Genomic DNA, 12,970 nt, shown 5'->3' with positions numbered 1-12,970 from the left:
GGTGATGGGCCATAATAATCATATACATTGTATATTGACAAAATAAAAATTTAACAATAAAGAAATAAAAAATAAAAAAATAAAATGTGGGTACTGTCATATAGTGGTACTTGCTTTCCTCTTTACTCCCTCTTTGCAAAGAGCCCCTCATTAGAGCAAAGTACTTCTCTGTCCCAAGGATCTATCCCACTGATATGTACTTGGTAGATGCTCAATAAACGTTTACAAAACCAAACTAATACTATTATTGAAAATGTCTAAGAAGAAAGCTATAGGCAGTCTGTCAAAAACAGAGGCTCATATAGTGTATCGCAAAGTACTTCTCTGTCCCAAGGATCTATCCCACTGATATGTACTTGGTAGATGCTCAATAAACGTTTACAAAACCAAACTAATACTATTAATGAAAATGTCTAAGAAGAAAGCTATAGGCAGTCTGTCAAAAACAGAGGCTCATATAGTGTATATGTCCTGGTTAGATATAGAGCAATCAGTGATATAAAGGTTAGTCCATTCTGGGCCACTGAAGAATGGTTCAGAGTATGAATATGGTTTGGGCTTGGGTTTGCTTAATAAAAGCTTTATACACAGGTACCTCTGGCTGTATTCATATAATAGGATCATTGGAGTGATGGACGTAACTTAACCAAAGTGAAGTTTAAATAAACTCAGGCCAAATAAACCATTTTCCAAGCCTGCTCACTGATTTGATTTTAACTGCAAGCTCAAGATGACGTCTTACTTATTTGTAATTTAAAAAAAAATAAAGGCAAACACAATTACAAGGGACAGTGTTTTTTGACACATATTCAGCAGATACTAAATCATTATGATCTATGCACAGTTCAAAAGAAATCTTTAAACTTAGAAAAGCTTCTCTTAGAAACTCTGTTTATGACCTGAATGATAACTTTCATGAAGACACTCTAAAAACAAAGAGAAATCCTTACCTCGTGCAGTTAAATTTCAATAAAAATTTCAATTATATGGAGACTTGGATTTTTCCTGTAACCCTCATATTAAATTTTGTGCTCAGTATTAAAGGAATTAAAGTCAATTTCTTTACCAATGAATTATGGGGAACACAAATTAAGATGAAAGAATGAACTGGGAATATACATGCAAATATTGTGCATTCATATTATTATACAGCATAATCTGTAAATCTGGTACTAATGAGACCAAGATTTAAATGGCTGAAGAATGTGTTTAGTGAATTATTGTCAATCAATGCCTCTGTTCCAGGATAAATGTAATCTTGAATGGCAACACACCTATTATTACAAATTCCTAACTAAGTACAGTACTTCATTATTTCAAAATGTCACTGTCAATTTATAGAGTAACAGATAAACATCTTTCTGCCATATAACCAATTGCCTTTCCTTCAAAGTAAATGAAACACTATTAAGAAAAATTATAAACTCAACATTTTTACAGCAATAAAAGAAATCTAATGAGCATTAAAACTCTAAACTAGTGATAATACTCCAAATTTTAATATTTGCTAATATGTATACATTAGGTTATATACCATTATAATCAAATACTGTTTTTTCAAGTTACCTTTCATGTAAATTCTTCCAAAAGTCATTTATTTATTCAATAATTTAACAAACATTTACTGAGTGCTGACTCTGTCCTAGGTACACTGTTAGGGGATGGAGTTACAGACATGAACATAACATGACCTTTGTTCTTAACACACTCACAACCTAATGGAAGACAGAGGTAAGTAAATAAAGTAAAATACAATGTTACAGGGTTGCCGTGGATTGATTGAATTGTGTCTCAAAGTTCATATACAAGAAGCTTAAATCCCACTGTGATTGTTAAGAGGGTGGGAGATCCTATTACAATAATTGAAAGGTGGCACCTTGAAAAGGTGATTAGTTTGCTGAACCATGCCATAGTGAATGGATTAAAAATGGTGATCAGGGGCATGGTTCTGGGGGCTTTAAAAGAAGAGCACATGAGAAGTTCTCTCTCTCTGCTCCACCATTCTCTGCAATGTGAGACCCCAGGTCACTGCTGCCACCACTGAGGCCTTCTCCAGCTGTGTTCCCTGAGCTTTGAACTCCCTAGCCTTCAAAACTGTAAGCAATAAATTTCATTTTCTTTATAAATCACCCAGTTCAGTTATTGTTATAAGCAGTAGAAATGGACTAATACAAGGGTTATATTAAAATTGTCTACATGTTTCACATTTGTAATAACTAAAGGGTATTTGTATTAGTCCATTTCTGTTGCTTATAAGAAAACACCTGGAACTGGGTGATTTATAAAGAAAATGAAATTTATTGCTTACAATTTTAGAGGCTGGGAAGTCCAAAGTCTGGGGAACACATCTAGTGAGGGTCTTCTTTGGTGGTAGCTTTACAGCAATGCAGGGGTCTCACAGGGCAGAAAATGGTGGAGCAGAGAGATAGTTCCTCATGCACTCTCCTTTTAAAGCCTTCAGAAGCAAGCCCCTGACCCCATTATTAATACATTCACTGTAGTAATCAGTGAACTACTTTTCATCATTGCTCAGAAATCAAACTCTTCCTTATTTGTTCTATGGAAATCTTTTTAAAAATTAAATGCATCTTTATCATCCTTATTTATCAGTCATGACATAAGTGTGCAACATCATTTGACAAATCACCTTATCAAAATCCTATTAAAGGTCTGCTTAACCTGTCACCTTACCTCATCCTTTATATCTTCCTGTTGTTGGGCCGTGAAGATCTCCATTGCAGCCATGAGCCTCATCATTAACTCATCCACTGTTGTGTTACCTAACAACACATGGAGATTGTCAAACTTTACTTTATATAAACTTTTAAAATATAACTTCAAATTACTAAAGTTATTAACAATGGAAAGTCATTCTAGAATTTATCAGAAAGAAACAACTACAATCTAAAAAATTACAGACTGGTACACTAATATCTATTTAAAATACTCTCATGTTTTCATTGAAATATTTCATATGTTCAATAAGAAAAAGTTAAGTAGTATATATACTGGCAGTTGAAATTTCAGAATGGTTAGATCTGAGAGAGTAGTCTCTTAATAAGAAGGGTTTTTAGCACTGTAAAGAAGAATGTCCAAGTCATGAGTTTCGAAAGTTCTTTCAAATTATGAAAACATATCTACCTAATAACACTGGCAACAACTACCAATTATTTATATGTCAGTGATTAGGCTAAGTACTTCACATATATTATCTTATTTAATTTGTATAATAATTCTAAGAAGGGGTCATTATGATTTTGACTTTAAAGTGAAGGAAAATGAGCCTTAGAGAGCTCAAGCAACCTGCCCAAACAAGGTCAAGCTGGTTTAGTGGTGGGGCCAGGATTTGAACACAGATGAGTTTGACTCAAAAGACTGTCCTATTTGCCACCTCAGTACACTGCCTTGGAATGATCTCCTATCACCTAAAAATCCTCTGGTGAAACAAACAGTAATTCAATTTCTGAAAAAATTTGTTTTGTTTTTTTGTTGTTGCCCAATTGATTATTTCCCTTTCAGCTGCTTTCTTTCTTTTTTTTTTTTTTTCCTTTTTGTCTTTTTTCATGACTGGCAATGGATCACAACCCTCAGTGTCGCGCCCGTACCGGACCGGGACCGGCAACGGGATCGCAACCCTCGGTGTTGTGTCCGCACCTCGCTCAGCCAGTGAGCAGCCGGTCTGTATGTGGGATCCGAACCCTCGGCGGGAGCACCGCCGCCGCGCTCCCAAGCGGCGCACTGTAGCAGTGCGCCACCGGGCCGGCCCTCAGCTGCTTTCAAATGACCATACTATAATCTTTATGAAGAGGGTATTTAAAATGTTTTTTCCTTAATGTTATTTTATTTCCTGTCCAAATCCATAACAAACATATAGCCATTTCCTGAATGCATTGAGTCCTTGTTATTTACGCTGGATGTACCTTAAACGAAATTCATGAGGATATGTAAAAATATGGCAATTCTTCTCTTCTCCCAATCTTAGAGTAGGGCTTAACTGAAATAACCTTTCAGTGGTCCTTTTCTCAGTTTTCCTTATGACCACTGGCAGCATGAGGTGAGAGAGCATCTATGTTCCTTAGCAAAAGAAATGACCCAATTTGTTCATATCAGCACTAATCTCTCAATAAATGAGCTATAAGACAAATGTTATCTGGCACTAAGAAAACGGAACCGGTTTTAGTCAGAGTTCCAACTCTAGTTCTATTACTTATAAGCTATATGATCTAGTACCCAAAAATTATCTAGCAGATGACAAGCGCTTAATAAATATTTGTTTAATAAATGAATGAATAAGTGAATGAGTGGATCATAGCTCTCTAAGGATCAATTTCCTTATTTTTAAAATGAAAATAACACTACCTCTGTAAGGCTCTTAGAAAGAGGAAAGATAATGTAAAGTGCCTGGTATATAATACACACACAATCACTGGTAGTGACTATTAATAGATAACAGCAGATGGCAAAAGAAGTTTAGGAGTACCTTCAACGTAGATTTTGTTACTGGGCAATTCTCTGGGTTTCCATATCTCTTTAGTAAACTATTGTGACTAAGACTCAGAGAATGGGAAATGAATACTTTATGAAGTGCACTGAAATCATCTCTGGGAAAACACTATTGTTGTATAGGTGACTACATATTGGCCATTAATTTTCAGGTTTCAGCCACCACTCATCTTCAGCCCTAATTCAAAGGGCCCACTGCCAAACTGGACTTGTAGGTACTTTACACTTAGGCCCATAATAATCCAAGACAGAGAAAGGGTATTAAGTTAATGCAGTTCAGGGCAAACTTATTCTTTACAACCTATTGCAGTGGTTCTCCAAGTTTTTGGTCTTAGGACCCCTTTATATTCCTAAAAACTACTGAGATCCCCAAAGAACTTTTGTTTACATGGGTTATATCGATCAAAATTTACTGGAATAGACATTAAAACTAAAATATTTAAAACATGTATTAATTCACTGAAAAGTAACAATAGTAAATTTCTTATATATTAATATAAACATTATGTTTTTATGAAATTTGACTTATTTTCCAAAAGAAAAAGTTCAGTCAGAAGAGTAGCATTGTTATAATGTTTTTGCAAATCTCTGTAATGTCTGGCTTAACAAAAAAAAAACTATATTGTCATATCTACTTCTACATTAAACCAATTACAATATGTTGTACTGGTTGAAATTTATAAAGAAAATCTGGCCTCACGCAGATATAAAATTGGAAAAGGGAGAAGTATTTTACAGACAATTGTGGATATTCTTCTCTGATACTACACCCAAACTGACAAGTAAAAGTTTCTTCAAGTTAGATGCTTGTGGAATTTGAAGCCACAGCAATAAACTTTTTGAAAACTGATACATTAAAATCCATTACATTAAAAGACCATTGCCCTTTGATGGATCTTTTACCCTTGCATGATTTTATAACATCATGCATTGGCCATTTGGAAACATTGGTTCACTAAGTTATGCATTTCTTCTGAATTTTGACAAAATTTATTATATGCTATAAAAAAAATCACATTTATTAATGTCACCACAGATGTCATCAGAAAAGTATTTAAGCTCTCAAACGTATGGGGGAGGATATAAATTTTTGCTTGAAAACTGGAATTTTATCACTGGCAACAAGTACTATCAGTTCTTTTACTTGAAAGTGACAGATTCACTTTGTTTATTTTGGAGAAAATATCTGCCAGATACCTAGGGTACATAAGCATAGTTTATGTCAGTCACAATTTCAAGTAAAAACGATTTCTCTGTAAAAACCAAAAACCCAATCAGTTCAGCTCAAGCAACCACACAAGTGCTTTTCTTCAAGACAATCAGTGAACTTTAGGATGCAGCAAAAGCCCTTCATCCATACCTCCTACTGTGTCACACAAACTATAAAAAGAAAGGGTTAAAATTTAATAAAGGTAATAATTTTTACTGCTTCATCAAGGACATTCATAAATGGCTTTTTTTCCTTTTCTTTTTTAACTAAGTTCATGGCAGTGAAGAATATGACTACTACTACAGTTTTATGTCATGGCCTTATAGGTGCCAAGTTGCCAACAGTTTTATAAACTGTTGCATTTGAGCCACTAGTGAAAATGTCAACACAGTAAAATAGGGCAAAAAATTATTATGAAAATAATTTTGACCTTGTAGATTCCCTGACAGGGTCCAGGAGACCTCTAGAGTCCATGAACCACACTTTGAAAACCATTAGCTATTGCAATATTGCCTCTGTTGGGAAAGCAGGAATTGAAAATTATGTTTGTTATGCATTTACCCTATGCAAATCAGTTCCCCCAGCAGGTCGTTTCAACACTGTTTATAAAACTTAATGCTGTACTTATAGAGAAAACATAAAATACCATAAATTTTGTTTTGTGTGGGTTTTAAAGGAACTGGAATTCATACAGTCCCCTTCCCCCCTCAGACTTAAATGGGGGCAGAAATTGAGTATCCCAGACACGAGATTTTTTCAAGTGTCCAAGCTAAAGCTTTCCTATGAACAAGGTAATATTTTACACTATTCGTTGGAGTGCATTAGTAACAGTAAAAAAACCCAATCAAACATAAAAACAAACACAATCACTTATTTTTTGGTAAACAATGGGCACTGTAGTTAAATTCACAGGCTTCAGATAGCTTCATGCCTTACGGTTACATCCTAGGCATGGAATCACAGAAATAAGGAGAAAATCGCCACTGTGAACAATTCAATTTGCAGTATACAGTCACTGAATTTTCTAGATAATTAAAGATAAGCATTTGTTTTAAGTAATCAACATTACAGCAATAAATTAATATAAGTAAGAAATATCATATTTGAGAAATGATTATGACCTAATTGCTAGTTTAGAGAAGAAATCAGCAATTCTAAACATTTAACCTGAATATCCTATGTCCCAAAGGCTATGAAATTTTATTAAGATGTTTCTGTTGGATTTTAATGCAGCATATTTCATTTTTCCTAGCAACTATACTTTTTTGAAGATGTTCTTCTTCTAGATGTTCTACATTTTAAAATGCAAAGGTATTCACCAATAGAAAGAAATTTTGTCAGCTTTGATAGTAAAATTTATAAAGTTATCACATTTACAAGAAGACTTTACTCCCCTGTAACATGTACTTTACCTTGTATCACATTTAACACTTCATTAGATGATCGCTTTCCCATAATGATCAGAAAAAGTGGAAACTGATCTGTTTTTTGAGTCCGAATGGTTTGTGCAACAACACTGCCAAAGTGTCTATTGCACATTGTCAGAAATCTAAAATGAAACAAAATCCAAAGTTAGTTTCATTTTGGAGTTGAGCAAATTTACTAATTCCCCCCCGAAACTCATTGTTTTATTCGTTATGTTAAAATTAAACCACCTACCTGATATCAATATGTAAAAATCTTGCCATACTGAGTTTTCAATTAAATCTTAAATGACACAGAGATGATTATCATATAGAAAAGCAAGAATTGCACCCTAAATGCTGTCTGGAGCTGACAGCATAGAATTCTTAGTCTTAAATACTGCAAGCTGTACTACCCTAAACTATGAAAAAAACAAAACAAATGAATTTCAAGAGAAGAGAATTTCTTAAATAGGACAAATAATAGTGTGATACAAAGATAAATTGACTAGCACCATCCTAAGAAACAGGATTTAGCAACATTATCACAAGTCTTTAGAATCTCAAGAATTACACTTTAGAATTGTATTTTCTCCAGTAGTAGTAGGTCTTCTAGTTTCATACTTAGTATGGGATAAAATAATAATTCTAAGCTTTTGACCAAAAAAAGCTCAGAGATATTAGCATACTGAAGTCTAGCATTAGTATTCTTAACACGATCTGGAATAAATGAAAAAACTGATAAAGCTTTTCTCTTCTATTAGAGGACTGTTTGAAATTAGCATTTCTTTCAAGAGAAAAGGGTAGCTTATGATATGTTTTCAGATCTGATGGTAAAAAGTAAATGTCATAATAATAATGAATTATGAAAGACCAAATGCAAATATAGAATGCTTTAATAAGATCCAATTTAATAAAGTCTGTAAAAATAATGGACTTTTAATAACATAGGTCACAAAAGGCAAAACAGTGGAAATTCTGGAGACTAGCCACTGGTACTGGCTTATTAATTCTTAATTATGTTCATGAAAGGCAACTTAAATTGTGTGTTTTCTTATGCCTTATGAAAATATTTTAGGTAACAACTCCTCTGAAATGTATGTTCTAGCTGATGGGCAAAGTCCTGTCATCAGTCTCATGCTTTTAAAAGGTAAAGTTATTTGAAAAGACAATGGCATTAAATTGTCATGTACTCAGATTCATTTGATATCCAAATTCAAAACAGAACTAAACCTCTTAATTTTTAAAGCCAACACATTTTCTGTGTATAGAAATTCACCTCAGAAACTAAGGCTGATACTTTCATGATACATGAAACCTCTGCTGTGACTACAGAAAGTAGATCTTGTTATGGGCCACTAGAACTGTTGGCAAGAGTGTCAAGATAAGTTAGCACCACTGCAATAAGTTCATTGGTAAGCAGGTTCATATACACATTTAGAGCAGCAATAACCAGACCTCATGGCAACTTGAAATGACAAAGCCTGAAGAAATCCATTGTTGGCCATGAAATATCAGTGTCCCACGAAAATTCAAATCTTCACATTCCACAACTATTATTGGATAAAAGGTGCTTAAGCAGTCTTAGCCTCCATACCAAACTTCACATCCATATAGCTTTAACTCGTCAATGGGGACGTGTAGATCAGGAGACGAGACAGGATCTCATTTTTCTTTCTGCTTCTTACTAAACTATTTGAAGTTAGTCTTGACCCTGATCTGATCACTGGCAACCTCTAAAATTAAAGATGTCAGAAAAACAGTTCAAATGCCATTTCCTACAAAAGGGAGAAAATAAGTCCTGTTGCTTTCATAACAACGGTTTAAGCGGATATCACACAGTAGATGCCCATCATAGCACTAGTCTCACAAGTGATATTAAATGCTAACTAAATGGGATATCCTCCCAAAAAAAGGAAGGAAGGAAGGAAGGAAGGAAGGAAGGAAGGAAGGAAGGACGGTTTAAGCGGATATCACACAGTAGATGCCCATCATAGCACTAGTCTCACAAGTGATATTAAATGCTAACTAAATGGGATATCCTCCCAAAAAAGGAAGGAAGGAAGGAAGGAAGGAAGGAAGGAAGGAAGGAAGGAAGGAAGGAAGCAAGAAAAGAGAAAAGCAGGCAAGCTTAGTGATTTTAAGAATTCTACTTCATAACAATTTTGCCTGGAAATTATGTACTTCCTAAATTCTTTTTGTGAAAATGAGCAAGAAGGAAAAATAATTATAAAATGTAGGTATCTTATTAGGTTTAAAATAATATATAACACAAATTCCAAAACTACACAAAGCATATTCAAGAGAGGTATAGCTTTCACAGGCACATAGCCATTCAATTAACTATAAAAAAAACCCAAAGTAATCAACTTTCTACCAGGTACTGGCAAATCACGAATTTTTTGAAAGTAGTTGAGAAATACTCAGGGATCACATAGTCAGCTGACACTTTCCAGTAGCCTTAACCAATAATTTGTTCTAATCAAAGAGAGACTGTTAAAACTTTAATTAACCTGATTAATCTCCCTAAAATCTGAATCACATTTGAGATTTTCAAATTGCAATCATCGAGAGCCTGTAGGGCAAATGAACAGTACCAAATTACAAAATTCCTACTTGCCGTTACAATTAACAACTTGAGGAAGAACTTCATAACATAGATATCAAATCTTTCTCATGCCTAGCAGGCTCTGCTTCTTCCTCCCAAGATCATTCACAGCATACTATCAGCAGCAAAAAATTCAGTTCAAAACATTAGAAGAAAAACAGACATGGAAAAAATAAGTCATTTTAAGAAAAAGTGTAGTGCTCCTAATTGTGGCATTTTCTTCCTTTCGAACAGATAAGTGCCAGTGCATCTAACGGCAGGGCCAAAGTCATCTATTTGTACAAGGCTATCATCAGAGTCAGATGTCATGTAGGGACAAATGGTTTCCACAGCAATTGGATTCCTGCAATCTCAAACCCAAAGGGAGAAGAATGACAACTGTTCTGTAACAAGGGGAAATGGCTGCTTTTTAACTATAAAAGATTTGAATGAACTAAACGACTTACCCATCATATACCTATTTTAGGAGGGAAAGAACAAGTTACCAAATCGACTCCTCAAAACAAAAGCTAAAATGACAGATTTGAAAAGACAAAGTATAGATGCCCTCACTAAAGGGATAAAGTGAGGGAGGAAGGGAGAGGAGAGGGCCGGCCCAGTGGCGCACTGCTACAGTGCACCGCTTGGGAGTGCGGCAACGCTCCCGCCGAGGGTTCGGATCCCACATACAGACCGGTCGCTCACTGGCTGAGCGAGGTGCGGGTGCAACACCGAGGGTTGTGATCCATTGCCGGTCACGAAAAAAGACAAAAAGGGGAAAAAAAAAGAAGGAAGGGAGAGGAGAAAGAAGGTAGGGTTGAGAAAAATGAATAAAAGGAAATGGTTAATCACAAAGCACATTTACTTTTACATTCACCAGTTCTTGCTATTAGAAAACTAAAAATGGGAAGATAAGATAAAATGATTTTAATCTAAAGTTTTGAGAGAAAATAAACAGAATATATGATGGCCAGAAGTCACTGACTTTTAATAAGCTATACTTCAACATAAAATATATATTAAATGGGATGCGGCAATTTAGGGGGAGGGAGATGAAATTCCACAAATACTTCTTGCCTACCTGTTGTATAACAGGTACTGTAAAAGGAGGGACATTTGATTAAAAAAAAATGAAGTCCACAAAATTGCCAACTACTCTATTTAAGGGTTCCTGATTATTACAGTTCAATGTTAAGTTTAAATGAGCCTCAAATATAAATAGGGAATAACACTTATCTTTAAAACACTTGTCCTGCTGTAAGGATGAAATGAGATAAGATACAGAAAACACTTGGACTTGTACCTAGAATATGGTAGGCCCTTAAAATTGGTAGTTATTTTATTATTATTAAATATTTAATGGTATTTAACATTTTTATCACCGCTACTTTCAGGATTAAAATGATAGTTTACACCTGCAGGCCAACACTGAGAATTTTTTTGCACAGGAAGTTATAGTATCAAAGAATTGTTGACTAAATGAAAACAGTCACTGGTTTTATTTTCATTCAGAAAATGAAAGGGCAGATATGAATATATAGAAAATAAGAAAATGCAATTATAGATGCTGTAGCTGTGCAATATTACAAAACTTTAAACATTTAAAAGTGGATATGAAACTAAAATCACTATTTTCTTTTTAACAGTTATGTTTAATAATGTTAATTAATTTTAAACCAAGAATCAGTACCAAAATTTCTGACTATTTACCATTGAACCATGTCTTTCTGATAATGTGTGAACCATTTCTCCAAAATGAGAGGTTACTGAACAGAAAAAATTCATGTTTAACAGTGCTAAAGCAGTTGGCAGGCTGCTGCGGGGGGTGGTGGTGGTAGGAAGCCTAAGACAGCAGGGTGACAGCAAACTGGAGAGCCTCCAAAATCAATAGCAGGAGTCTCAGAGGACAAGTTTTCAATATTTTACTTTTGACTGTGATGCTTGTTATATAGATTCTAAACCTGAAATTAGCAGAGTACATCAGTTTTCTTTGGGTTAGTGTTGCATGTTCACTAATCCAGTTTGCTATAAAACCAATATATTAGTTCCAGGCAGAAAGAATTGACAAGTACAAAGGTCTTGATGTCATGTATGCCTAGTATGCTTGAAAAACAACAGGGAGGCCAGTGTGGCTGGAGCAGACTGAACAAGACCACTGGGTCAATGTCACCACCACCAGATGGGCTTTGGACTCCCCAGCGTCAGCAACTATAAAGAAAGAAACTGAAGCTCCAAGAGTTTAAATGGCTTGCTACAAGTCACACAGCTATTAAAGCAAAGCTAGAATTTGAACTCAGGAGCCCGCTGGTACCAGCCAGCAGAACTGCATGGCTCCACGTGGCCCCCTTACCCTGCCACCTTGGACCCAGGCAGAGGGGGAGCTCCAGACCCCGCCCCGGTGCCCTGAACCAGCATTACACAGGTGAGCCCGCCGGTGCCAATCAGTGGAACCACAACTCCATGCGGCCCATCATCCTGCCTCAGATCCAGCGGGGAGCACCAGCCTACGGTCCTGACTCACCGAGTTTGGCCCAGCAGAACTCCACGAGCCAGGGACTCATTGTATGGCCGCAGAGTCTTGAACGGGAACCAAGGTGGTTTAACATAACCACCACCACACCTACTGTCAAGCAAAAACAATTCACCCCACACAGTAGCAACCAAGGCCACTCCACAGCCAACCTCAGTATAATAGAGGAAGCAAACCCCCTACCAAATGACCAAGCATCAGCAAAAAAACACTAGAAGCACTAGAGCACCTCAAGCGCTCTAACATCCGAATTGTGGGTATTCCCGAAGGGCAGGAGAAAGGAAAAGGTATTGAAAATCTACTCAAGAAAATGGTAACAGAAAACTTCCCAGGTGTAGACCTTCAGATCCAGGAAGCTCAAAGGTCCCCAAACAGATTCAACCCAAAAAGATCCTCCCCAAGACATATTATAGTTAAATTTGCAAAGCTCAAAGACAAAGAGAGAATTCTACAAGCAGCAAAAGTGTCAGGTCACTTATAGGGGAACCCCCACCAAACTAACAACAGACTTCTCAACTGAAACCCTACAGGCCAGAAGAAAGTGGAATGATATATTCAAAATATTAAAAGAAAAAAACTGCCAGCCAAGAATTTTTTACCCAGCAAGGCTCTCCTTCAGAAACAAGGGAGAAACAGTGTATTTCCCAGATAAACAAAAGTTGTAGGAGTTCAGTACCCACATGACCAGCCCTGCAAGAAATTCTCAAGGGAGTCATTCATCTGGAATCTGAATAATG

General features: G+C 35.8%; 1 protein-coding gene across 1 annotated transcript in view; it reads right to left on the bottom strand.

Moving 5' to 3' along the window:
- Nucleotides 1-12,970, bottom strand: part of LOC103598396 (FAS-associated factor 1-like) — a 180,344-nt gene that overhangs the window by 103,203 nt on the left and 64,171 nt on the right. The window contains exons 6-7 of the mRNA XM_008582388.1: nt 7,126-7,262; nt 2,692-2,780 (exon numbers count right to left, since the gene is read on the bottom strand). Of these exons, the coding sequence (XP_008580610.1) occupies nt 2,692-2,780; nt 7,126-7,262 (226 nt within the window). The remainder of the gene's footprint in view (nt 1-2,691; nt 2,781-7,125; nt 7,263-12,970) is intronic.

This window comes from Galeopterus variegatus, unplaced genomic scaffold, assembly GCF_000696425.1.
Source record: "Galeopterus variegatus unplaced genomic scaffold, G_variegatus-3.0.2 Scaffold2596, whole genome shotgun sequence".
Lineage (NCBI taxonomy): Eukaryota > Metazoa > Chordata > Mammalia > Dermoptera > Cynocephalidae > Galeopterus > Galeopterus variegatus.
This window is presented reverse-complemented; position numbering and strand designations above follow the sequence as displayed.